Here is a 27,065-nt window from a genome sequence, read left to right on the forward strand (position 1 = left end):
AAGAGCATCACATTGGACCTATAGTTTTGAGAGCCTTGAGAATTGATGAGGTCACTCATGAAGAGCATGGCAAGACTACACAGAAGGTTTACGAAGGAACTACAAAGAACAATATTTAAACAGTGGGCAGAAAGATCAGCAGAGCTTTCAAGGACCCAGCAGAGGCTGTTAACAAGAACCAGGGAGAAGAAACCTTCGGGGAGGAGGTAGTGGTCACAAGTGGTTCAGTTGGGGCGGGGGGGGGGGCGTAAATTATGTAGTGGTCACAAGTGGTTCAGTTGGGGCGGGGGGGGGCGTAAATTATGTCACACAAGTCTGAAAGAGTCCCTTAGAACTGCCAATTAGGAGGCTTAGATATGGTAGCTTTAGAATAATTTCAGTGGGTTGGTGGGCTGTGGTCTGAAGATAGAATGTTAGGAAGTGAATGTAGTAATTGTAGAACATGCTTTCAGGAAGTGCCGCTATGAAAACAACAGATTTTATTTGGAAAGAGAGACAAGGTCAAAGAAGAGTTGAAAGAAAGCTCAGAATCTCTTTATATAAGAGAGAGAGAGGGAGAGAAAGAGAAGATGGGTGTGGAAATGATTGATGGAGGAATTTCGACCTACTGGGTCTAAGATAGGAAGAGACAACAGAGTTGCCCTCCCTTGAAGATGTAAAGATGAATTTCAGAGAAGGGCAGAGTAACAAGGAGTTGAGTTTTTTCTGATGACCTTTAATTTATCCATCAACATAAAGGAGGGACCTGCTGCAAGAGTTACCTGCTGCAAGAGAGGAGGTTGAGGGGGAAGTTTGGACCAGTTTCTAAGAGAGAAGGGGGATGGAAAACATTGCCGGTAGGAGACAGAAAAGGTCAGCTGATTTTAGATCTACCATGGCTGGAAATTCTTTTTCCTTCTTCCTCTTTATGCCTTCCTAACCTAGTCTTGTTTCAAAAAGACTTCAGGCTGCCAAATCGTAATTTTTGCACAGTCTACTCAGATACTAGATTTTTTTCCCCCAACAGTAATGGGCAACGAACACGTGGGGACAGCGAAAACAGACGGCTCCCGCACGTTCCCTTCGTTCCAACAGTGAAAACTGAGCTGGCCTCCAGCACTTTTGCGGACCCCAACCTCCGCTACTGTGGGTTACACTCCTTCGTACAGCGAAGGCACCTCCTAAATGCTTGCTGTGGACAATGGGAGATTTAGGGACAGATGGTTCGGTTCCCTCGTGAATAACGTCCCCCCAACATGCAGCACGTATTTAAGGCCTGCTGAAGAAAGGCAATGCTGAGGGACCAAGGTATTGCTTTTCCTTTTGTGCTCGCTGCGTGTCCGGACGACCGATGCCTACGACCATTAAGCGCAAACCGACCAGTGTTCCAAGCTAAACACCAGGAGCCGAGGCCGGAACAGGGAAAGTAGCTTGTTCCTTGCTCGCAAACCACCAAGGCAGGATGACAACCCCGCCCCGATGACATCACACGGTCATCAGCCTCGAGGCCACCTTGCGTTGGGCGTGTCTTACCCTGCTACGGCCTCAGCCTCGCCCCGCCCCCAGGTGACGTCACCACGCCACAACCTCTAGTATCTCGTTGCCGGAGCTCTCACCGCCGGGCGCGGTGGCGCGCGCCTGTAGTCCCAGCTACTCGGGAGGCTGAGGCAGGAGGATCGCTTGAGCCCAGGAGTTCTGGGCTGCAGTGCGCTATGCCGATCGGGTGTCCGCACTAAGTTCGGCATCAATATGGTGACCTCCCGGGAGCGGGGGACCACCAGGTTGCCTAAGGAGGGGTGAACCGGCCCAGGTCGGAAACGGAGCAGGTCAAAACTCCCGTGCTGATCAGTAGTGGGATCGCGCCTGTGAATAGCCACTGCACTCCAGCCTGGGCAACATAGCGAGACCCCGTCTCTTTTGTTTGCCCCTCCCTCATTTAAGGAAATCCTGTATCTTCTAAATCCGTGTATTTCCCCTAAACAAATAACAAATGTTTGCCTTTTTCCAGATTCATACTTTTTACGAGTTCAGTAGTTCACTAATGTGTGCATTAAAAGTTGACGAGATATAACTGGTCTTTATTACTGGCTCTCTCTTCCCACTGTTTTACGCTAGTCTCCTATTTTACGTTCCTTTACAGTTAAGGCTCACCGGGTAAGTTGGATACCCGGGTAGTTGTAGCCACCTCATCGCTGACCCCTACTGGAGAATCGTCAAAACGTCTTTGCAAAAAGCTGTTATCACCCTCGAAGCCAGCAGGGGATGCTCGTTTTCTGACAACCTGTTGGAGAAAATGGCTGCCCGGCCTCAGTGCAAAAAGTTCACCTCCGAGGCCAGATTTCCTAAATTCTTCCCACGGCTGTCCAGTTTGCTACTTTGTTATCGCCATTTCCCTTACCTAACCCAGACCTTCCCTCCCCACCTCCTGTCACCTTCGTTCACCACTCTCCTGTCAAGGTTTTTGCTTTTAGCTGTTGCTGGCGGAAGATCTGGCTTTTATCCGAATCCTTACATTCTGCCCATTTACAGATAGGGCTGACCTTCCGACGGGGAACCCGGATACTCCCTCCTTGTAGGGGAAAAAGCAACCTGAGAGGAGCCCAGGCGTCCCTGTGAAAGCCGAGGTAACGGGGCAGCGTGCAGAATGCCGTCAGCCTGTCGCTCCCCTTGGTTCTCGGATTGCCAACAGCTAACGTTAGAGGTGGAATTGAAGTGCAGGCAATTCGAGCATTGGGTGGGTTTGGGTCTGGAACTCAGTTGATGAGAGCAACGCCTGAGAGCCCTCCCCTGGGCTATGTAAAGCAAGTGTTATCTTTATCTCGCTTTTAAAAGAAATAAGTAAATAAGGTATGAGCGAAGAGAATCTTTAAAATTGCCAGAAGTTTTTGGTGGTCTGCGGTAGTAATTTCATCTTCATGAAAGAACTGTCTTAGAGCAGGGGTCCCCAACCCCCGGACCGCGGACCGGTAGCGGTCCGCAGCCTGTTAGGAACCCGGCCGCACAGCAGGAGGTGAGCGGCGGGTGAGCGAGCGAAGCTTCATCTGCTGCCCCCCATCGCTCCCCATCACTCGCATTACCGCCTGAACCATCCCGCCACACACTCGCCCCCCACCCCGGTCCGTGGAAAAATTATCTTCCTCGAAACCGGTACCTGGTGCCAAAAAGGTTGGGAACCGTTGTCTTAGAGGATTCCTTTTTAAATTTAGGCCTTTTAGGGGCAGTGGAAATTGATCAAGCATTCCCATCAGTCTTAAAATTAATCTGATAATCTATTGGGCATTTAAAGGCTCTGAACACAGACCTTCACAACTTCTAAAATGAAGAGGAAAGGGGACAATGTAGTAAACTTTTCATAAAACTAATTGTATTCAATTTTTTTTTAGGTGACTCATTCCATTGGAACAAACATAACTGTTAGAAAAGGCCCTTCTTGAGTTGCACAGACTTCTTCCCCCCGGTTGATTCTGGGTCTGCCCTCTACAACTATGTGGAATAAGTCATTGTCCAATTATTCAGGACAATCTTTCAAGAATGTAAAAGTCACCTCCAAATGAGTGCATTTTCACTGAATATTAACATATAGAGATGCTTTTTTACTTTTTAAATCTTTACCCCACTTCACCCAAAAAATGGGAAGCAAAATACTTCTGACATGTCTCATTTGTTTTTCACTAAATAGATCCCTGAATTGGACCCAGAATGACTTAGCTGTGGACGTAAGGACTGCATTTGAGTAGCCACCTTTGTTAGCCCTGGGGTTCCTACCCACCTTTGGTGTTTTCCACCCTCTGGGAGAACTTCTCAGCTTTGCGGAACTGGGGCGTGGTAGGCAGGATAATACCCCTCCCCTACAAAGAAGTGACCTTCCTAATACCTAGAACCTGTTTATAGGTTACCTTAGGAGGTGAGAGGGATTTTACAAATGTGAGTAAATTAAGAATCTTGAGATGGGGAGATTATCCTGGATTATCCCATTGGGCCCAATGTAATTACAAGGATCCTTATAGGAGGGAGGCAAGAGGGTCAGAGAAGGAGATGTGGCCTGGAAGCAGAGATTGGAGCCATGCAGGGTTGCCAATCAAGGAATGTTAACAGCCTCTGGAAGCTGGAAAAGGCAAGGAAACAGATTCTTCCCTAGAGCTTCCAGAACAACTGCATCCATGCTGACCTATTTGGGACTTCTGACCTTCAGAGTTGTAAGATAATACATTTGCGTTGCTTAAGCCACTCAATTTGTGGTAATTTGTTACAGCGGCAATAGAAAACAGATACAAGGTTAGTCTGTACCTGAAAAAACTTGTGAGATCAGAAAGGAATCATTCCAGTAACTGTCTTCCTTAAAATGCTTGTACTTTTTTTTTTTTGAACTTTTCATGTTCAGCAAGTTTTCAGGCTCAATCTTTTTCGTGTGTGTGTGTCTTTCTTTAAAGCATAATATTTTAGCAATTCATCATCTATTCATCTATCCGTCCATCCATTCATTTATTCATCTATCCATTTTTAAAAAGTTATGTGCCAAATATTTATGAGATCCTATGTTGATACTAGATAATCAGAAATAATATAGTCCAAGCCATTGTCTTTGTAGAGCTTCAGGTCTAGTGGGAGGTAGGGGCAACATTCATTTAAAAATGGGCCACGTAAGGTGACTTAAGTTCTCATGATCCCTGTAGAGTATATCTAATTCATTAGCCTGCCTGAATGCCTGAAATATCCAATACCAAAACTCTCTCCTGGGTTAAAGCATGGTTTTCAGAAGGCCACTGTTACAAATGCACTTTGTTTGGCATTTACTCGACACCATTACGGAATACATAATTTAACCATCCACCCAATACTTGGTTATACTTTACAATTTCCTACAACATCCATGAAAGAAGTTCAATATATCATGCAGTTGACCATACTTTTTTTTTAAGCCTTTAATTTTGTTAATGGTGGAATATTTTAGACATACAGCAACTTAAAATTTTTTGTTTTCAAACTTACTAAACCTTATCCTTTATGGTTTCTGCTTTTGGTGTTTTGCTTTGAAGGGTCTCACCCATTCCAAAGACATATAAATAATGACATTACTGTTTAGGACTCTTTTATCTTTGGAGTACACACATCCCTGATTAAAAAATAATGCTTGCTCTCTCCAAAACAATGCATTTTTGTTCTTAACTCTACTTTGCTTTACTACTAATATTAGAACACTTTCTTTTTAAAACATTTTTTTTTGCTTAAATTTGCCTATTGTTTGTGTAATCTATAGGGTATACTATAGATCAAATATTTGTGCCCCCTCAAAATTCCATATGTTGAGACCAATCCCCAATGTGATAGTATTTGGATGTGGTGTCTTTGGGAGGTGATTAGGTCATGAAGGTGGAGTCCTGATGAATGGGATTAAGTGCCCTTATAAAAGAAACCCTAGAGAGTACCTTTGCCCTTTCCACCACGTGAGGTCACAGCAAGAAGACAGCTGTCTATGAACCAGGAAGCAGGTCTTCACCAGGCATCACATCTGTGGGCATCCTGATCGTGGACTTCCCAGTCTCCAGAATTGTGAGAATAAAGTGTTCCTCGTTTAAGCCACCCAGACTATGGTATTTTTGTTATAGAAGGCTGAAGGAACTAAGACAGTGAACAACAAACTACTCCAAAGCTTACTTGTTTGAAATAACAACTATTTTATATCTCATTATTTTGAGTGTCAGGAATTTGGGCAAAGCTCTGCTAGACTATTATTCTGTTCCAGGTGATATTGATTGTGGTCACTTGGTGGTATTCAGCTGATGGCTGATCTAATCTGGAGGGTCCAAGATGCCTTAATTCACATGCCTGGTACCTTGGCAGACTTGGCTGTAAAACTGCATTCAGTCAGGCCCATCTCCCTCTCCATGTAGTCGTAAGGCCTCTCTGTGGCAGGTTGTGAGATTTCTTACATAGCGACTCGGGCTTCAAGAGACCAAGTTGGAAGTTACCAGTCCTCTTCAAGGCTAGAGACAGAAATAGCATAGCATGACTTCTGTCTGCTGTGCTTTATTAGTTAAAGCAGTCACAGGCCAGCCTAGATTCAAAGGTGTGGAGAAAACAGAACCTACTCTATGGGTGTGAAAGAATTTGTGGCCAGGGCTTCCCTAGTGGTCCAGTGGTTAAGACTCTGTGCTTCCATTGCAGGGGGCACGGGTTCAATCCCTGGTTGGGGAACTAAGATGCAGTGCTGTGTGGCCAAAGAAAAAAAAGAATTTGTGACCATTTTAAAACCCCATCACATGTATCCATTACCTTTTTTTTTTTCTTAACTTTTGTGAGATATGTCATAGAAAAAGACACAAATGTAATGTAAAGTTTAAAGTGTTTATAAAGTGACCAACTATATAACTGGTATTCAGAAATAGAACTTGCTAGCATCCTAGAAGCCCATACCCAAATACCCTTCGCTCTTGTACGTAACCACTATTCTAACTTTGTGACATTATCTTGTCATACTTTATGGTTTTACCACCTGTGTATGCATCTCTAAATAGCTATTCCTTCTTTGAACAGTGTTGACTTCTAGGAAGTTCTTCATTGTATTAAGACAATTTACTTCCCTGAAATCTTCTCTCATTAGTAGTAACTATAACCCTAGGGGTTACAGATAACAAATCAAACATTTCTACCCATCCACACCTCAATCATTTCTTACATTGCATGGTTTCAATCAACACCTCAACCATTTCTTACATCGCATGGTTTCAATCTCATTTCACCTTTCTGCTTGTCCAGTTTGTGTATCTTTCTTGGAAAGTATGATCCCCAGTACAGAGCATAGTATTCTATCTCTGGTTTATCATCTAAGCATAGGACTGGAATATCTCATCTCTTATTCTAGATCTCAGACTTCTATTGAGAAAGCCAAATAACACTGATGCCTAATGCTGACTTTATAAGAGACTAAAATACGTAATATAAAACAATGCCAGGAGCTCAATTTATGACTAGTAAATAAATAAATGGATGAATTAAAAAAACTTGTAAAAATTTGCCAGACTGGAATATTGTGCAGTAGGGAACTCCCAGGCTCTGTCTGTTCCTCTCAGAAGCAATGAATAAGCTGGCAAAAACTGTCAGAATCATCTTTTTCAGAACTTAAGAATCTAGGTTTAAAAACTTACAGCAAGCAGGGAAATGTTTAATGAAGACAAAAAACTGCAGAATTTCAGTACCAGAGCTCTGTGGCATTTTCATTTTCTCTGTTACCGTTCCCCACTCCTCAGTTCAGCAGTAAGATTTGCCCTAAGGGATCTCTTATATTCTTGGCACAGTCTTCCTTCCTTCACTGTGGAGTAGCAATCAGATTTCTCCTTAGTAGTCAGGACAAATCACTGCAGCCCGTGTAGTAACTCCCTTCTTTGCCTTTGATTCAGAGGCATGAAGAGCCCAAAGTGACTAGGCAGCAGTCTAAACTTTTAGTTCAATGGAATGATCATTGTCTCCTGGAAGAAGCATTTCTCCCCTTAGAACTGAGACCTCTAGGCCAACAGATTACAAGACCATGAGGAACAGGAAGCAAATTTTTTGCTAGAGAGTTACTAGGGGTAAGAGTGAGTGGTGCCACTCCCATTTCCAGCCCTTTATTCCTGGACTCATGAATATTGGCTATGGGCAAAACAGCACCGTATACTGGACACTGAGTCAGAGCATATACAACTTCCTGGAGAACCTTGCCTCAGCCCTGCAAAGTATTGGCACCCAGCTGTGTTGTAACTGAATCTTTGAAAGGTCATGCTATTGTTCTATCAAGTCAGCTGCTTCAGGATGGTGGGGAAAATGGTAAAACGAGTGAAATCCATGAGCACGGGCCCATTGCTACACTTCATTTGCTGTGAAGTGAGTTCCTTGATTAGAAGCAATGTTGTGTGAAATACCATGATGGTGGAAAACGCATTCTGTAAGCCCATGGATGGTAGTTCTGGCAGAAGCATTGCATGTAGGGTAGGCAGATCTGCACCCAAAATATATGTCTAATCCAATAACAAGAAAACCTGGCCCCTTCCATGATGGAAGAGGTCTAATGTAATCAACCTGCCACGCTGGGGAAGGGTGCCATGTCCAGGACTCAGTGTTGGTCTCTGCTGTTGGCCGATTGGGCACCTGGCACTGGCTGCAGCCAGGTCTGCCTTGGTGAGGGGAAGTCCATGTTGCTGAGCCCATGCATAAGCTCCATCCGCCACCATGGCCACTTTGTTCATGAGCCCTTTGGAGGATGACAGAGGTGGCTGGGGAAGGAGGCTGGTTAGTATCCACAGAATAAGTTGGTCATCTTATCCACTTGATTATTAAAATCCTTCTCTGCTTAGACCACTCTTCGGTGAGCATTCATATGGGACACAAATACCTTCACATTCTTCACCCATTCTGATAGGTCTATCCACATACCTCTCCCAGACTTCATCATCACCAGTTTTCAAATTATGTTCCTTCCAGGTCCCTGACCATCTAGCCAAACAATTGGCCACAGCCCATGCATTGGTATATAATTGCATAGCTGGTCATTTCTCCTTCCAAGCAAAATGAACAACCAGGTACATTGCTCAAAGTTCTTCCCACTGGGAGGATTTCCTTCACCACATCCCTTCAAGGATGTCCCAGAAAGGGGCAATAGTGCTGCAGCTGTCCACTTTAGGGTGGTGCCTGCATATCATACAGAACTATCTATACACCAGGCGCAAGTCTTCTCTTCCTCTGTCAACTGATTGTAGGGAACTCCACATGAGGCCATAGGTGCAGGCTGGGAGAGAGAAGATGGTATAGAAGGAGTGGGGAACATGGGCATTTGGACCACTTCTTCATATAACTTATTTGTGCCTTCAGGACCTGCTTGGGTCTGATCTCATATCTACCACTTCCATTTGATGATGGAGGGCTATTGTACATCCTCAGCTTTACGGCATGGTGGTCAGGTAACACTTAGTTCATGATGGGCAGCTCAGGTTGCATGATAATTTTGGTGGCCTATGGTTAAGCATTCAGTCTCTCCTAAGGCCCTGTAGTAGGCCAAACGCTGTTTCTTAAAAGGAGAGCAGTTATCCACAGAGGATGGCAGGACTTTGTTCCAAAATTCTAAGGACCTACACTGTGCTTCACCTACAGGGGCCGGCCAAACGCTACAAACTGCATCCCTGTCTGCCACTGCCACTGCAAGCTCCATTGGATCTGCTGGATCGTATGGCCCAAGTGGCAAAGCAGCTGGCATGGCAGCCTGGACCTGCTACAGAGCCTTCTCCTGGTATGGACCCTACTCAAAATTAGCAGCTCTTTGGATCCCTCAGTAAATGGGCCACAGTAATACACCCAAATGAGGAATATATTGTCTCCAAAATCCAAAGAGGCCCACTAGGTGTTGTACCTCTTTTTTGGTTGTAAAGGGGCCAGATGCAACAACTTAAACTTCACGTTAAAAGGGATATCTTGACATATACCATACCACTGGATCCCTAGAAATTTCTCTGAGGCAGTTCTCTGGATTTTTGTCAGATTTATTTCCTCCTTCTGACACACAAATGTCTTACCATTAAGTATAGAGTAGTTGCTACTTCTTTTCCCTAGGTCCAATCAGCATGGTGTCATCAGTGTAATGGACCAGTGTGATATCTTGTAGAAGGGAAAGATGATCAAGGTCCCTGTGATCTAAATTATGATATAGGGCTGGAGAGTTGATACTCCTGAAGTAGGACAGTGAAGGTGTATTTCTGGCCTTGCCAGCTGAAAGTCAACTGCTTCTGGTGGTCTTTCTAATAGAGATGGAGAAAAAGACATTGCCAGATCAACAGCTGCATAGCAGGGACCAGGGCATGTGTTAATTTGCTCAAGCAATGAAACCACATCTGGTATAGCAACTCTTATTGGAGTCACCACCAGGTTAACCTTACAACAATGCACTGTTATTCTCCAAGATCCATCTGTCTTCTACACAGGACAAATAGGTGAGTTGAATGGTATGTGGTGGGGATCACCACCCCTGCATCTTTCAAGTCCTTGATGGTGGCAATAATCTCTTCAGTCCTTCCAGGAATGCAGTATTGCTTTTGGTTTACTATTTCCCTACACAGAGACAGTTTTAGTGGCTTCCACTTGACCTTTCCCCCATAATTGCCCTCATTCTACAGGTCAGGAAACCTGCGTGGGGATTCTGCTAGTTGCTGAGTATGGGTATTCCACTTATGAGTTCCAGCACTGGGGGAATACCCACATGATGCATTTGAGGACCCACTGGGCCCACTGTGAGACAGATCAGAGCTGAAACTCCATTGACCACCTCCTGACCTCCATAAGCCCCTACTCTTGACTGGACCGCAGCGATGTTTTGAGTCTCCTGGAATTAGCGTCAGTTCAGAGCCAGTGTCCAGTAATCCCCCCAAAGCCTGATCATTTCCTTTTCCCCAGTGCACAGTTATTCTGGGAAAAGGCCGTAGATCCCTTTGGGGAAGTCTGGGAGAGAGATTAACAGTATGCATTTTTGGCAGTGTCCTTCCTCAAGGGGAGCCAGATTTCCTTTCATACAAGGGGTCCTGGTTCTGTAAACTGGCTCAAGTCTGAGAACTGAGTGAAAGACTATGACTCTGTTTTTATCATTTTTTTTCACTTGAGCTACAACTCTTTTGCTTATACAGACCATGTAAGAATTTAGTAAGCTTCCCACACATTTCACTTCTAGGAACACCGTGATCAAATAGCCAGCACCATCGGTCTCCATGAGTCAGACTACTCTGATTGCTGCTTTGACCCTGCTGTCCACTATGATAATCACACCCAGCTTGCCTCTGGACATGGGGTGCTGCCATTGGACTCTGCCACTCAGGCTCCAGTTACTCCCCTTGCATTCAGGCTTCCCAATTCAGTGGCAGCAGTTCCCACTGTAAGTTCTGGCCTGCAGAGAAACGTGATCACAGAGCTCTTCAAGGGTGCTGAGGATCCCCTCACAAATTTATTTCTCACCGTTGTGGGGAAAGGAGTGTCCTCTGGGCCAGGGTAGGCTGCCCCAAAATGTGCCCCAAAGGCATATTGATTATTTTGAATTACAGTTACTTAAGAAATGGCCAACACAAGAGAGATACTCTCACCCTCCTTTTCCCTGAAAGCAGGAAATAATCTCTCATGTGGAAGGTACATTCCCTGCATCTGAAAGTAGAAGGTTACCTTTATCACCAGAGATAGGGAATTCAGGCTGAGAAGTCTATATAAATGAACATTGTTACTTCTTTAATTTACTACCCAAGCCCATATTCTGTTTAGATTCTTCACTAATTAGCGCCCAAAACCTAAGTTTTCTTGTCCTGTCAATTCCTTACAAATTTATTTATTTGTCTAAAAAGTATAAAAGCTGCCTGCTTTGGCCACTTCTTAGGTCTCATTTCTAAGAGACCTCCATGTGCATTAATTAAAATTTGGGGTTTTTTCCCCCTGTTAATTTATCTAGCGTCAATTTTATTATTAGTCCAGCCACAAGAACTCAAAATGGATAGAAGGGGAGATTTCCCCCCCTGACGCTACGCATCGAATATTTCTATGGGTGGAAAGTAAAATTAATAAATTATATCTTATTCTGAATGAAACTATATTGGTTCCTAATGATTGACACTTCATCATTGACCACTTCATCTTCTAGAGATCAGTAAACTTCCCAGTATGCGCTCCAGGTCCCTTTCATCTTGGCACTTACAAATGCAGATACCTTGAGCCAAAGTTAAGGAATGATTCAAAATCTCCTGGTGTGGTGTCCAGGAATTTGCTTTGATTATCTCCGTAGTAATCAGTGAATCACACTAAGACTTGAGAATCACAGCTCTAGATGCCCATAAGGCATCCATTAATAATTACCTCTAACTTTTTGGTTGGGACAAATGCCCATGGCACCTGTTTGGATTTCAGATATTCACCTTTATCTTCTCTTTGAAAATTGGAAGATGATTTTCCCATTTCCTGTTGCCTCTTATTTTTCCCACAAGTCCTTAAGTATCCCTGGTTCAGAATTTTTTCAAAGTAGAGAAATTATTCCAAAACCCAGAAATGATAGAATTCAATAGTAGATGATACAGTTTCTTTATCATTTTTACACTTATCTTCATCTCCTTCTCCCCCTCATGTATTTTCTTGCATTTTACTTCTGATGCTCATTTTCCTTGACAGACAGAGCAGAAGCAATGTGTGGGTTAGTCAAGTGGCTGACTGTCTCAAGTATAACTTAAATTAGTATCCTGCTCCTATCTCATGGGTTTAGGGCCCTAAAGTGGGAGTTTTGCTATGAAGTATTTCAGTTTTTGTTTATAAAGAAGCATCTGAGTGTTGTCCCTTTCAATGTGGAGTTTATACATGGGTTGCTTTTATGCAAAATATTTAGGCATTATTTGGGTAATGGCTTCAGAGCCAACATAAGAACCTTAGCATTGTTTATGTACAGTTAAACCTCTCGCTTTTACTGTTTGCACTACAGTCGACTTGGTTCCCAGTCTTTCCTAAACCCTCCAAATGGTTTATTCCATATTTTGAGCTATTCTGCATGATTTTCTGTGCCGTATGTCGCATTAATTCTGCGCTGTACCTGCTACAGTAGTCCCCTTAGCGTCTACAATTGTTTCTTCTGAAATGTCAACCGAGCCCTTTTTACTTAGAGTCGCCATCTGCTGGTGGCAATTCTGCTTGCCACGACTTGTAGCCCATAGGCTCTAGAATCCTCCTAGGTCCGGATTCCTTGCCGGGCGCGGTGGCGCGCGCCTGTAGTCCCAGCTACTCGGGAGGCTGAGGCAGGAGGATCGCTTGAGCCCAGGAGTTCTGGGCTGTAGTGCGCTATGCCGATCGGGTGTCCGCACTAAGTTCGGCATCAATATGGTGACCTCCCGGGAGTGGGGGACCACCAGGTTGCCTAAAGAGGGGTGAACCGGCCCAGGTCGGAAACGGAGCAGGTCAAAACTCCCGTGCTGATCAGTAGTGGGATCGCGCCTGTGAATAGCCACTGCACTCCAGCCTGGGCAACATAGCGAGACCCTGTCTCTTTTGAGTTCTTATCTTAAAATAGGCTTTCTTCCCACGTATATATCACAACAAAAAGTACCATGTTTACATTCTTGCACGACTACTTTCCCACTGCATCGTGAATTCCTTTGGCGGGGCAATATTGTCTTATTTTTATTTTTAATCTTACTTCACCATTACCTAGCGAAACAATTGAATATTCAGGTTGCCAAGCATTTATGGAGCCCCTCTTGTATACCAGGTACTATGCTGAGCCCAGGGGATCCCAATACCTAGATTGGATGAGACTCCCACAATACACCACAAATGCTCTTCCGAGAGCAAGACATCAGAATAGGAACTCCTTTTTGAGGGTTGATTTGCCTTGATCATTGAGGGTAACTGTAGGGTGTATGAAATAGTCCACTTCGTTAAATTTCAACACTGTGCACGTCAGGGAAAGGGGTCGTTGCTCCTGTACACAGAGCCCCATCTGGGGAAATCCTCCCAGTGCGCTGCTCGTAAATTGTTATGACCCGCAGGGGTCACTGTGGAGGCTGGCTTAAGTCCCGAAACGCAAGGGAGCAAAGTAACCGGCCTAGTCCATAAGCTTTCCAGGAAGGAATGCAGTTTCAAGAGAATAGTTTGGATCTATTTCGAATTGTTTTGGTACAACGAAAAGGGAGCTGACGACGGACTTGACAGCCGAACACTGCACAAAAGTGACGCAAAGCAGTTCGCTTCAAGGAATATTGGGTCTTCTGCGCGGCCGTAGATCCGCCAAGTGCGCCTGCGCATAAGAGTAGCGGCGTTGAGTCAGGCCGGCGGTGGAGGAAAGTGGTAGAGAGCGTGAAGCCTCGCCATGAAGACCCGCTTTAGCACCGTTGACCTCCGCGCGGTACTCGCGGAGCTGAATGCCCGGTACTGTATGACTGGTGACCAGGCTCGTGCGGGTGGTGCAGGAGGCAGAGGCCATGGCCCCACCGTGGAAACAAGAACGGCCTTATGTTTTCCCTGGGTCCCCCCGGGTCCTGTTCTTCTGTGGACCTGGCTAGGCCTGAGTGGGCGAGCGCGTGACATCTTTCCGTGGCCCTCAGGATACCGGGGGGACCCCGGCGGTCGCGTGCCCCACTCCCTGCTCTCGTGGGCTGCTAGTCTCGCCAGGTCTTGCGTCCGGCTTTGGCGGGGCTCTCGGCCTGTGGGCCTGAGTCGCCCGGGTCTGGCAGCAAACGTTTAGTAAAAGACGAGACGCCAGGTGGAGGACGCCAGTGTAGTCATTTGCTTCAGAGGTTTCCAGACCAGAGGCTTGGTTTGTTAGACGCTCCTCCTCACCGCAAAGAAAGGCAGCATCGCCTTTTTAGCGGGAGGTAGCAGATTTGGCCTGAGGTCTGCATTCTAATCTGCTTTGTATTATTCAGCTGTGTGAGCTTTGTCATATTTCTCGGGCCTCGTTTACATATTTTCTTTTATAATTAAGTGGGTTAGATTTTACTGTATTTCCTAAAATGTATATTGGATCACTTAAAAGACTCAAGGCATTGTATAGTGTTCCTAGAGCTGATAGACCACTTTCGTTTTTAAATAGTTAAACTCAAGGTTTGGGCTCAATGTCTGATGGCCTTCAGACTGCGCACTGGTTGACTCCGTATCTTTAGAGTCAAAGATCCCCCCTTTGGCCGTCTCTATTTCCGCCTACAGCTTTAAATTGTGTGAAGTTCTATGTTTCAAATGGTAGTATGATTTGTTACATGTTTCCTTTCTCTTTGCAGCTTGCTAGGAATGAGAGTAAACAATGTTTACGATGTGGATAATAAGACGTATCTTATTCGTCTTCAAAAGTAAGAGCATTTTATAGGCTTGTTTTATCTTTTGTATAATTAAATATGAGCTTGTTTGTTTTTTTTAACCTGAGTTAGTGCTGCCCTAAAAAATTTTTGACTTTTTTCTTCTACAGACCAGACTTTAAAGCTACACTTTTACTTGAATCTGGCATACGAATTCACACGACAGAATTTGAATGGCCTAAGAATATGATGCCGTCTAGTTTTGCTATGAAGGTAAGTTTTAAGTTATACTTGAAGCTAAATTTTAAGGCCCTGAGATTGGTCACTAACAATTGAAATTATAAACGGGTTTTTCTTCACTTGTTATAAATAAAATAGAGATAAAATAGAGTAGTTGATAGATACTGGATGAATAAAGGAGATGTTTATTAACTTCTCCCTTTTACCCTTCACGCCACTTTGTGCACCACATCTTTATGTTCCCACAGTTACCGTTCTAGTTCAAGCTTTTATAATGCTGGACACTATAGCCATTTAACTCTACTACTCTTCTCACTAGCAAAACAATTCTGTGTTAGACCAACATTGATTTTTCTAAAGCATCATTTTCATTAGTTATCCCACCTTTTATGATTCTCTAATTGCTGAATCCATATCCTATACCCCAGCATTCTTGGCTTTCTGTAATCTGCCCTCCTCCCTCCTTTCCTAGCCTTGTCTTCCACAGCTCACTTTTCAGCTACCAATCTGTATTTTGTTGGAATACTCAGTGACATTAGTATGCTACCAACCATATCTTTTTACTTTTCACTTCTCTTTTTGTTTTTACTATTAAAACTGAGATCCCGCATTTGTGGATGTATTACCCTTTCGCTTATTGACACAACAGATATACTGAAAAGCTCATGATGCAGAGGAAAGACATTAGAGTCAGATATACCTAACTTTGAATTAATGGTTTTGCTGCTGAATAATTTTATAACCTGGAAATTTTACTTAATCTCTTGGAACTTGTTTTTTTAAATGTGAAATGTAGATAATGCCTCCCTCATGGGGTTTTTGGTGAGGATTAATTGAAGTTACATGTAAAGCACCTAACACAATGCCTGACACATAATAGGGCTCCATATGTATTAATTTCCTTCTTCCTCTCCTCCTCACTTTCCTTCAGAAATTTATTTGTTTTGGCATTGTGTTATTTCATTAGAGGCTTTACAGAGAAGATCCTTATCCCCAGCAACTTAGAATCTGTTTTGGATTACACGTTAGGTAAGTGTTTCCCAAATCACAAGGCCTGTCACAAAATTATCAAATTCTTAAAAGTTTAATTTACTTAATAGTAACCCAAAATGGTTCTATTTTGGGGATTGTCCTTAATAATAATGACACTTTATATTTGTATAGTACTTTTCAAAGAATAATGCATACTTCATTTAAGTTGTTTAATAACTTGGATATGAAAAACAAATATTGTTTCAGTTTTACATATGATATAACAGATAATAAGATGTATGATACTGGGACTGTGTAAACATCCCCAAACGAGGCTACATCAATAGGAGATCAGACACTCAAAAAAAAAAAAAACTTAGAATTTAATGAGTTAGGTGTACATGTCAATCTAAATGTTTATAAAAATTCTCTTCAATAGAGCAGACAATGTTAAGTACTTTATAAATAACTAAAAGAGCTGTTACTGCTGTATGTTACAGGCAGGGTCATGTTTAGTTCGTGGTAAATCACAGTGATTGTTCCTAATTCTCACATTTGGGGATGGCAGCTGTAGCTTTGTGGCACTGACAGAAGCTTGTTTTCACCAAGCTGCTAGTAGGGAAATAAAGAAAAAACAAGTTTTACATATGTATTATATGTCCATCTATACTCATGATAATTTTCCCTTTTTCACCATTCCATGGTGTGGACTTCTGTTCCATTCAAGGATGCCTTTTATCTTCATTTTAACTTTATTTTTCTCAAAATATTACTGGGGGAATTGATTATGATTTTCACCTGGAGATTTAAAGACAGCCCTGAATGTAGGTCACTGTTTAACTCAAAATTAATATAGGCCACTTTTAAATGAGAACTATTGAATTTAGGAGGGAGAGATTATTCTATGAAGGCTGAAAAGTCTTACATCTGCCTGAATATATGTGAGTATATAATTGTGCCTGAATACATAAAATGAGAATTTTAGTCAATTTGAACTATAGATCTGGAGAAGAACTCTTCTTAGTTATGAAAGAATTGGCATTAATTCGAAGAATGAGCCTGTATATTCTTCTTCTCCTTTATTTTTTTTAAAGATGGTTTTAGGTTAAATTCTCTGTAAAATTTGTTTTGGATTTGAGGCTTGAAGAAAAGAAAGCATTCTTTCTTTCTGGTCTTGACTAAGGGATCTTTCAAATTCAAATTTAGAAACAATTGTAACAACTTTTTTTTAGGAGCTACAGAGTAGTCTTGTTTTTGGTCCATGTCATACTTAAATATTTGTACATGTAATATAAAACAGTAGGTATTTACCAAGTAAATTGTCTTTGGGTTTTACATGTTAATTTTATTTTAATTGTTTATAAGAACAAGAACATTATGACTAGGGATAAGAATAATGGGATTTGATAAAGGATAGGAGTTACTACATTTGGATTTGAGCTAGGTTGTTCAAAAGCCTGGAGATAGTACCAGAAAAATTCTGTTTGGGTTTTATTAATAAAGTTTGTGGGAATAGAGGGTAATTGGTTGTAAGTTGGAGGACTAATTTATAGAATTCCAATAAGCTCCTGGTTCAGAATTTGTATTTGAAGTGAAAGATTAGTGGAAACCACTAGTTAATCTTGAACACAAACACACGAAAGGAAATTTGGGATACTTAAAAAATTTCAGTAAGAAGAGGCTTAAAAAAAAGTTACAGCTTTGTGTGAGGTCGTCAGGATAAGAACAGATTTATTTAGCAGTGGTATAAAGCAACAATGTAAACTTCCCTATAGGTCTTTTATTGTCTACTTAAAAATTGGATATAAAATACTGTTGCAGAGTTAGCAGTCAGAGTTGTCTGAAATAAAATGTGTTTCCTCTGATTATGATTCTGTAAGTTTTAATTTTGACTATACTGTTTCATCTGTTAGTCTTAAGATGTTATTCTTGATGGAAATGAAAAGAAGAAACTTAATTATAAACCAATACCGAATGATTAGGAATTCACTTTTACTATATAAATGCCTTTTTTCTTCTCTTTCTTGCTAGTGCCGAAAACATTTGAGGAGTCGGAGATTAGTCAGTGCAAAACAGCTTGGTGTGGATAGAATTGTAGATTTTCAATTTGGAAGTGATGAAGCTGCTTATCACTTAATCATTGAGCTCTATGACAGGGTAAGTTAAATTTGAGGGATGGGGTGAGGAGAATTCATTGTATTGTTAATTATTCATGTAATAGTGCTGTCAAACATGGGCAGGGAACATTTTTTTCTTCTCAAAGGCCATTGATACACTAGGATAATAAAGTGCAACACAAGTAAAATGTAATTTTCCATTAATCTTCCTTTTTATCTGGAGGCCAGAATTTAGGCAGACTGTAGCCATTTGAAATAGCATTTGAGGGACTTCCCTGGCGGTCCAGTGGTTAAGACTCTGTGCTTCCGCTGCAGGGGGCACAGGTTTAATCCCTGGTCTGGGAACTAAGATCCTGTATGCCATGTGGCATGGCCAGAAAAAAAAAAAAAAAAAAAAAGAAAAAGAACAAAAACAATAATAAAACAGCACTTGAATGTAGGAGATGAAGATCTGAGAACTGAAGAAATTATCTACTACTTTACATTTCAGGACTAGAGTGGTACAACCAGCAAATTGTCAGATAGTTTTGTCATAAATAAGACTGCAGTTGAGACTCAGGGACATTGCCATGTTTTCAGTGTCATCAGTCATAAGAGGAAGACTACTGATGGCCTCACCATTCTTGCTTCTTGCCTCTTAATCCTTCCATGTAGTTACCTGTTCTATCTTGGAAATGTTTCATGAGCTACCTACAGCAAAATAAATTCCATTTGCATCACAAATTTAAATATAAAAAGTGAAACCATAGAAGTACTAGGTGAAAATATGGATTAAGATGTATGAATTTGGGATGAAAAAGACTTTTAAGCTTAACAGTGAAAACAAATATTGATAGATATGACTGCTTACTTTTAAAGCTGTGTAAGGCAATTTAACTGTGTAAGGCAGAAAACACCATGAACTATTGATACATATATCAAACATGAAAAACTGGGGAAAAATATTTTAACTTGTAAATAAAATGCTCATAATCCTAATACGTAGTTTTCACAAACCGTTCAAGTGGAAAAATGGATAAAGTGCTTGATTACACAATTCAAAAAAGAATAATACAAGTGGCTTATGAAAGCATGAATACTGTATAAATTAACAGATTACTGAAAGATAAAAATGATATTTTTCTTCCTCCCCTTTTTTTCTTTCTCTGTCAATATATAAATGATTGGAAAGTTTGACAATAACCAGTATTATCAAGAATGTACAGGGAGTTCCCTGGTGACCTAGTGGTTAGGATTCTGGGCTTTCACTGCCGTGGCCTGGGTTCAGTCCTTGGTCAGGGAACTGAGATACTGCAAGCTGTGTGGTGTGGCCAGAAAAAAAAAAAAGAGAGAATTAAAAAAAAAAAAAGGATGTACGGGAACAAGGGTAGGTTAGAACATTATTTTTGGAAGATTGTTTGACAGTATATAACATGATTTTTAAAGTTTTATGTGCATAACCTTTGACGCAGGAATTCCACTTCTAGCAATTTATCATAAGAAACATTTGAGACAAGTGCTCAGGAAGGATCATATCAAGGATAGTCTTTATAGTGTTTATAATAGTTAAAACTTGGAAGGAAGCTAAATGTCTTTGTTTTTTTATTGTTTGTTGTTTTTTGCTTTTTCTCCATTTCTCTGTGATTGTCATCTCTTAAATGTTCCCATTTATTTCTTGCTTGAGTCACTTGGGCTGGACTTATCACAGCTCTTAAGTGGAAATTGGTCCCTAGTTGTTCCTCATGTGTGGAATTTTTCACCTCTAGCTAGACTCCAAGCGACTCCATTATTCAAAGCTAAATTTCTTTGACTAAGAGATTGGTTAAATAATTAAGGGAGACCCGAATAATAGAATGTGTAATTTAAAAAAAAAAATATTGAGCTGTTTGGTTTTTTTTTCTTATCAGTTTTTTACCACATGCTTTTAATCATTTTAAGGTTTTTGTTAGATATATGACACATACATTATAAGTGTGCACTTTAGTGAACTATCAGAAGTGGACATACCTATATTAGTTATTGACCTGGATGTGGGCCCGGGACAGCGAGACCACCTGCTGATCCTTGCACTTGTCTTTAATTGTCTATGCACTTCTCTTTGCCACTAATTCCTTTACCCATCTTTCTGCCCCCGTCCCCTGCAGGCAGCAGCAGCTACAGCTGCAGCGGCTGCTCTCCTGGAATTGATTTTTGTATGTGGTCTCAGGTAGTGGTCAATTAAAAAAAAAATTAGTATGATAACCTTTTTAAAACCTTTTTTGTTTTGAAATGATTATAGATTCACAGGAAGTTGCAAAGATAGAACAGAGAGGTCTGGTGTACCCTTCACCAAGTTCCCCTCAGTTGTTACATGTTACATAATTATATTACAATAACAAAATCAGGAAATCAGTATTGGTACAATGTATGCATATAATTCAATGCATTTTACCATGTTTGTAGATTCATGTAACCACCACTGCATTCAAGATACAGAATTCTTCCATTACCACAGAGATCTTCCTTGTGGTACCCCTTTGTAGTAACACCCACCCCTCTTCCTCCCATCCCTGCACCCTAACAACTACTAATTTGTTCCATCTCCATAATTTTGTCATTGTAAATCGGGTCTTTAACAAAGAAGGCAGTCTCAGAACCTTGGTGAAAAGGACATACCAGATAGTCTTAAATAGGAGTTGATAAACTACAGCCTGTGACCCCTTTTTGTAAAGCCTGTGAGTTTAAGAATGGTTTTTACAATACATTTTAAAAGAGCTCTTTAAAAAGAAAGAAGAATATGCAACAGAAACCATATGTGGTCCACAAACCCTAAAATATTTATTATCTTGCCTTTTATGGGAAAAGTTTGCTGACCGCTGCTCTTAAATAATAGACTCATATTGTCTGAGCTAATATTGCTTGGACAGATGCCAGACTGTATCAGGGATGCCAAGTTAGGATTTTTAAGATTCTTTTTAGTCTAGAAGCAGATGCCTTCATGAAAATAGAGTGTTAACCTATGATCTAGGACAATCAGAATTGATTACACAGGACTGAATAAACTGGGGAGAATGTAATTGTGGTTATTTTTTTCAGAATGTTGTTGATATTATTTTTATGATAGTTATATGATAAAGCCCTTCTGACCTGTAATTTAGTAACTATACTAGTGCTAGTTGGAGTGATACATTCTTTAAATGGTAGTTTGCTCTCTTTGGTCCCTTAGAATTTAGGAACACTTGCCTTTTACTGAGATTGTTTTACTGCTCAAGACAATGTGTCTATTTACATAGGTTCGATAACAATTTGTCCTTTTTACCAGGTTACAATTAGGCAAATTGATTGTGTAGCCAAGGTCAAACCTAGAGTGTCACATTTGAGAATAAATCTCATTCAGTTAGGTGTGAAAAGCTCACCATTAAGGAAAAAAGGTTATACTTCATATGTAAAGCCAGTGTCCACAAAGCCCTCCTGAGAACCTAGTCTTGTACCTTATCTGTGGCATATAGGATCCTAGCCTGCAGGAAGTAAGGAAGGTCACTTCTTGTAGATTGGCGTGACTTCACGTAGAGAAGAATTTACTTACGTTTATAGGTGCACCACAGACAAAACCAGTAGTGATTTTTTCTTTTCTTTTTTTCGTTTCCATAGCTTTGAGTTAGAAGCAAATAGTAATTTTTAAGTCTCTGGAATAATAGAGCCTATTGAAGATATAATTCCAAATTTCTTACGAATTCTTCAGGCAGCAGTGATTATTAAGGCTTCAGTAACTGCTTGATACCATGTGGCTCTAGATTTGCTGTCTATAGTTCAAGGAGGTTTATATATGTTATTTAACATTTCTTGCTGCACTTGTGTAAATAAATCAGTCCAAGAAACAAAGTAGCTTTTTCTGTGTATATGTGTAATCAAGAATAATTTGAGATGTTGTAATCACGAGAGGAGACTGTTAAAAATTACCCCAAATTTGAAAAGAGACAAAAAGGACACAACGTCATTTCAGCATCTTGCCAGGTGTTGTCTAGCCGGCACTCCTGGGGATTCTAGGGATGTGTATTTTTTTTTTTGGCTGCGTTGGGTCTTCGTTGCTGCGCATGGGCTTTTCTCGAGTTGTGGCGAGCGGGGACTACTGTTCCTTGCGGTGGGCGGGCTTCTCATTGCGGTGGCTTCTCTTGTTGCGGAGCGCGGGCTCTAGGCGTGAGGGCTTCAGTAGTTGCGGCACGCGGGCTCAGTAGTTGTGGCGCGCAGGCTTAGTTGCTCCACGGCATGTTGAATCTTCCCGGACCAGGGATAGAATCCATATCCCCTGAATTGGCAGGCGGATTCTTAACCGCTGTGCCACCAGGGAAGACCCTGCTATTTACTCTTGATTAGGCTCTTTTACAACTCATTAAGGGTGGACTTTAACTTGTAGAAAACTGATAGCAATGCAGATAATTCTTGCCTGATAGCAATGAAAATTAATTTCATCTAGTAGAGATTCAAATTATCTCTGCCCAGAGAAAAGATATCCCCAGAGGTTGCAGTTTTATTGCCCTAAATTGGCAATCTTACACAATCATTCTTTTCTCACCCACTCTAAGTAGTCCATTTACTTCATCTCTCTTAGAACCAGTTTTGTCATCTAGTTCTCTCATTAATTAGTTGAATAACTTTTTGGCAATTATAAAAATAGTATATTGTTTTCTAGTGACCACTGTTTCTGTTGAAACCAGTGTCAGTCATACTGTTGCTCCTTTGAAGGTAATCTCTCCTTTTTATCTGGGTGCTTTAAATTTTTTTCTCTTTGTCTTTGATTTTCAGTAGTTTGCTATGATATGTCTAGTTGATTTTCCTTTGTAATTACCTTCTAGGGTTCACAGTGCTTCTAGAATCTGTGAGTTGGTGTTTTTCATCAGTATGGGAAAATTCAGTCATATTTTCTTTTGATCTATCTTCCAATTCACTAATTTTATTGCTATCAGACAAGAATCATTTGGAATCATTTGTAATTGCTCTATTATCTGATGCCTCTGATGTCTGTTTTATAGTCTGTTGTTCTTTTAACTATAATTACATTGTCTTGTCTCCTCCCATGCCTGGTTACTTTATTGTGTGCCAGGCATTGAGTAGGAAAAGTCATACATAAACCGTGAGACCTGGAATGATGTTATCTTCCTTTAGGGAGGATATTTGCTTTAGACAGGTAGCTAAGGACACAAGTAATCCCATATTACCTTACTCCAATCAAGAATTGAATTGATTAGGAGCTGGGTGTGGGAAAGCTGGAAAATTTCCAATTCACTCCTTCTCCTGGGATGCAGCCTTTTGGGGTCAGTATTCATAGCTGAACTTATCAGGGATAAATCCCTTCAGCCCCTACCCCTTTCACTTGGACCCTGAACTCAAATTTTTATTCTCCTTAGTTGTCCTGTGAGCCTATCAAAATTCACGCTCAGCTTCCCAGCCTGTCAGCTGATTCTTAACTGTTAGATAAATAATCCTAGGGAAGAAGTAGCTCTAAGTGTGGAACTCAGCTTTCTGAGTTTTCCTCTGCTAGATTTTGATCCTATAAATGTTTACTGCCTGTTTGCATTTTTTGTTTCTTAAGAGACTTGCTTTCTATTTTGTCTAGTTTTTCTTTTTCTCAGTAGGACAATAGTTAGAATTATCTAGACTACCATTTAAGTTAAAAATGTTTATACAAGTAGTACACGAATACATTCTCAGTATATAGAAAAGTTTGTAGAATTAAAATTGAAGGTCTTATCACCTCTGGCCCAACCAGTTCCTCATCCCAAAGTAACCCACTGTTATGTTTGGTGTCCTATTTATGATCCCTTTCCCCCACTCCCGCCCACCCCAATTATAAAACAAGAGAAGGTTTTTTTTCATTGGGGGGGGGAGAAATCTCTAGAATGTAACTAATTGCAGGCTGCCTTAGGTTTAACTCATTGTGAAGTTTAAGTTATATATCAGACATGGGCCTTTCCTTTTGTTTGTTTTTTCCTTTTTCAGTTTAAACTTAGCACTTAATGATGTAAAATTTCTTTCCACAGAATAAAAAAGTCTTTATTATCATTTAAAAATTTAAATAATTTTTTTATTTTATAGTAATACTAGATTTGTAGAAAAGTTGCAAAGATAATAAAGAAAATTCCTGTATACCCTTCACTTAGTTTCTCTTAATGTTAACATCTTATATAACCATAGTACATTTGTCAAAACTGAGAAATTCACATTGGCACATTACTGCTAATTAAACTACAGACTTTATTTGGGTTTCACCAGTTTTTCTACTCATGTTCTTTTTTCTGTTCCAGGATTCAATCCAGGATACCCCCTTGCATTTAGGGTCTTTCTGTTTTGAAGGCTCTGTGCAATTGGCATGTGTACTGTCTAGGTTCCAGAGGTCCACTTAATGATGAGTTTGGAATAGATATTCAGGATTTATATATGAGAGTATGTGCTTGGGAATTTTCAGTACTCACTGTGGTATTTAAGAGAAGTATTTTGGTTGATTCTTACAGTAGATCTTGAAGATTGCTCTCTCCTCTCTTTATACCAGGGTCTGAGCTTCTAGCCTTCATGTCTGGAATTTTGATGTATGGATTATCTAGAGTTGATCAGACCTTGGGTAAAGAGGCTGTTGCTATTCAGACTCACTTAAGAAAGTCAGTTTATTAATTTGTGAAAAGAAGGTTCCAGTAAGAAAGACTCTGGAGAAAGTAAGATTAGAAAGTGGATTATTGAGTACATCAGAGACAAGTGCAGTATTTCCCCAAGTAAGTTCCTCGACACCACTTCCATATGATAATAGCCTAGAAAAATGGTTCCCCTAGTCATAAAAATTTGAAGAACCTTGAGAATAAATAAGGTAAAAAAATTTTTTTTAACTCTAGGACTTACCAGTGCCTTTAATATGATCGTGTGATGTGTACATCCCCTAGGGAAGGATATGTTACATAGAATTTCCAAAACTTATTAGATCACAGAATTTTTTTCTTTTTAATGGGAGTAGTGGTTCTTAACAGAATACTTTTGGGAAACCTTGGTTTAAAGAAAGCCCTCTGAGGGAAGTAACTGCCTTACTGGAATCTTCCAGATGTTCTAGATAACTGCACAATTTGATTCAACATTTATTGAGCACGTTCTATGTGCCAGGTCCTATGGCCAGGTCTGTTTTTCAAGTCACACCTTTATGAACCAATCAGACACTATATGGACTTCTATCCAAGTCTCCTACTTTCCTTCTCCAGTTAACATTTCTGTTCTTTAAGTTAAATGTTTAAATTTCTAAATGCATGATTTCTTTGAAGTTAGAACCTTTAGCAGTAGGTCCTACTCTTTGAACACCTAGTAACTTCAGGTTATCTACAGGCATTCCTCATTTTACTGAGCTTTGCTTTATGCTTCTCATATACTGCATTTTTTACAAATAGAAGGTTTGTGGCAGTCCTGCATCAAGTAATTTTTTGCTGTCAGTGCCATTTTTCCAACAGCATTTGCTCACTTTATGTCTCTGTCACATTTTTTAAATTCTCACAATATTTCAAACTTTTTCATTACTATTATATTTTTATGGTTATCTGTGATCAGTGATCTTTAATGTTACTACGAACAACTCACTGAAAGCTCAGATGATGGTTAGCAGTTCTTAACAATAAAGTATTTTTAAATTAAGGTACGTACCTTGTTTTTTAAAGTATGTTATTATCTTCATACACTATATTATACATTGTGTTATTATATATTATATTTTACATTATATTATTATACATTACAATATAGTGTAAACATAACTTTTATATGCACTGGGAAACCAAAAAATTCATGTGACTTGCTTTATTGCAATATTTGCTTTATTTCGGTGGTCTGGAACCAAACCTACAATAATGTCGAGGTATTCCTGTATATTTGTGATCAAGGTGAATGGTGGCCCCATCTAGTTAACATTGTCTTGCAACCTGTTATTCTTCATGAGATTGGGGCTGTTCCCACCGTCTTCTGGGACCACCTTCTAAGTACTTGCTAAGGCATTTGTGACCATTTATTTTCATGGATTCTTCTTTGTATTTTAATTATACAACAACCTTCACTGTCTATAATAAATTTGGAAGTTTGTGTTTTTGGGAAGTTTTATTTTCATTAGGTTTCTCCCCTGTTTTTTATTGAAAAGATTATGTAACAATATTAAGTTTTAAAAAGACTTTTTAATCCTCACTCTTTAATAAGTATTTTAATTTTTCCTAGTGTTTGCCTTCCACTTCCCAGGATACATTTGCCTTCTACTTCCCAGGATAGAGGATTTTTTTGTCTTCCTATTTTTTTACTTAACATTATAAACATCTTGCTACTTTTTTTACATAGTCTTTTTTCAAAGAATCAATTTTATTTATTTATTTTTGGTTGTGTTGGGTCTTCGTTGCTGCGCACAGGCTTTCTCTAGTTGCATCGAGCAGGGGCTACTCTTCATTGCGGTGTGTGGGCTTCTCAATTCTGGTGGCTTCTCTTGTTGCGGAGCACAGGCTCTAGGCGCGCGGGCTCTAGTTGTGTAGTTGTGGCACGTGGGCTTACTTGCTTCACGGCATGTGGGATCTTCCCAGACCAGGGCTCGAACCTGTGTCCCCTGCATTGGCAGGCAGATAACCACTGCACCACTAGGTAAGTCCTACGTAGTCTTCTTAAGTTAACAGCTTTTAAATATTTTGTCATATTGGTATAATTTATTTATCAATATCTCCAATTTTTACATTTAGGCTGTTTGCAGTTTTTTTCTATTGTAAATAAGGTGCAGTTTAAGCATGTAGCTTTTGGTTTTATTGAGTTATTACACTAGGCCACATAACCAAGTGTGGAATTCCTGGTCAAAGGGTATAACGACCTTTATTGATTTTTCCGTATAACTAATTGCTATTCAAAGACAAATTGCAGGTGAAAGTATAAATAGCTCTGTGTTTGGCTTCTGAAATATATGTTGTTTTTCTTAATAAGCCACAGTGTTTGTAGATTTGCCTCAACCAAGTGCAACATTAAGTTCAATTGGTGGTCATCA

The 27,065-nt window shown here is 40.5% G+C and overlaps 1 protein-coding gene across 1 annotated transcript in view; it reads left to right on the forward strand.

The window, feature by feature from the left end:
• Positions 1-13,731: 13,731 nt before the first annotated feature.
• The window catches only part of NEMF (nuclear export mediator factor), a 53,179-nt gene continuing 39,845 nt past the window's right edge, over positions 13,732-27,065 (forward strand). Inside the window, exons 1-4 of the mRNA XM_082385778.1 lie at positions 13,732-13,881; positions 14,730-14,798; positions 14,915-15,017; positions 17,988-18,113. Of these exons, the coding sequence (XP_082241904.1) occupies positions 13,823-13,881; positions 14,730-14,798; positions 14,915-15,017; positions 17,988-18,113 (357 nt within the window). The 5' untranslated portion in view covers positions 13,732-13,822. The remainder of the gene's footprint in view (positions 13,882-14,729; positions 14,799-14,914; positions 15,018-17,987; positions 18,114-27,065) is intronic.

Source organism: Balaenoptera borealis (assembly GCF_965194805.1).
Source record: "Balaenoptera borealis genome assembly, chromosome: 3".
Lineage (NCBI taxonomy): Eukaryota > Metazoa > Chordata > Mammalia > Artiodactyla > Balaenopteridae > Balaenoptera > Balaenoptera borealis.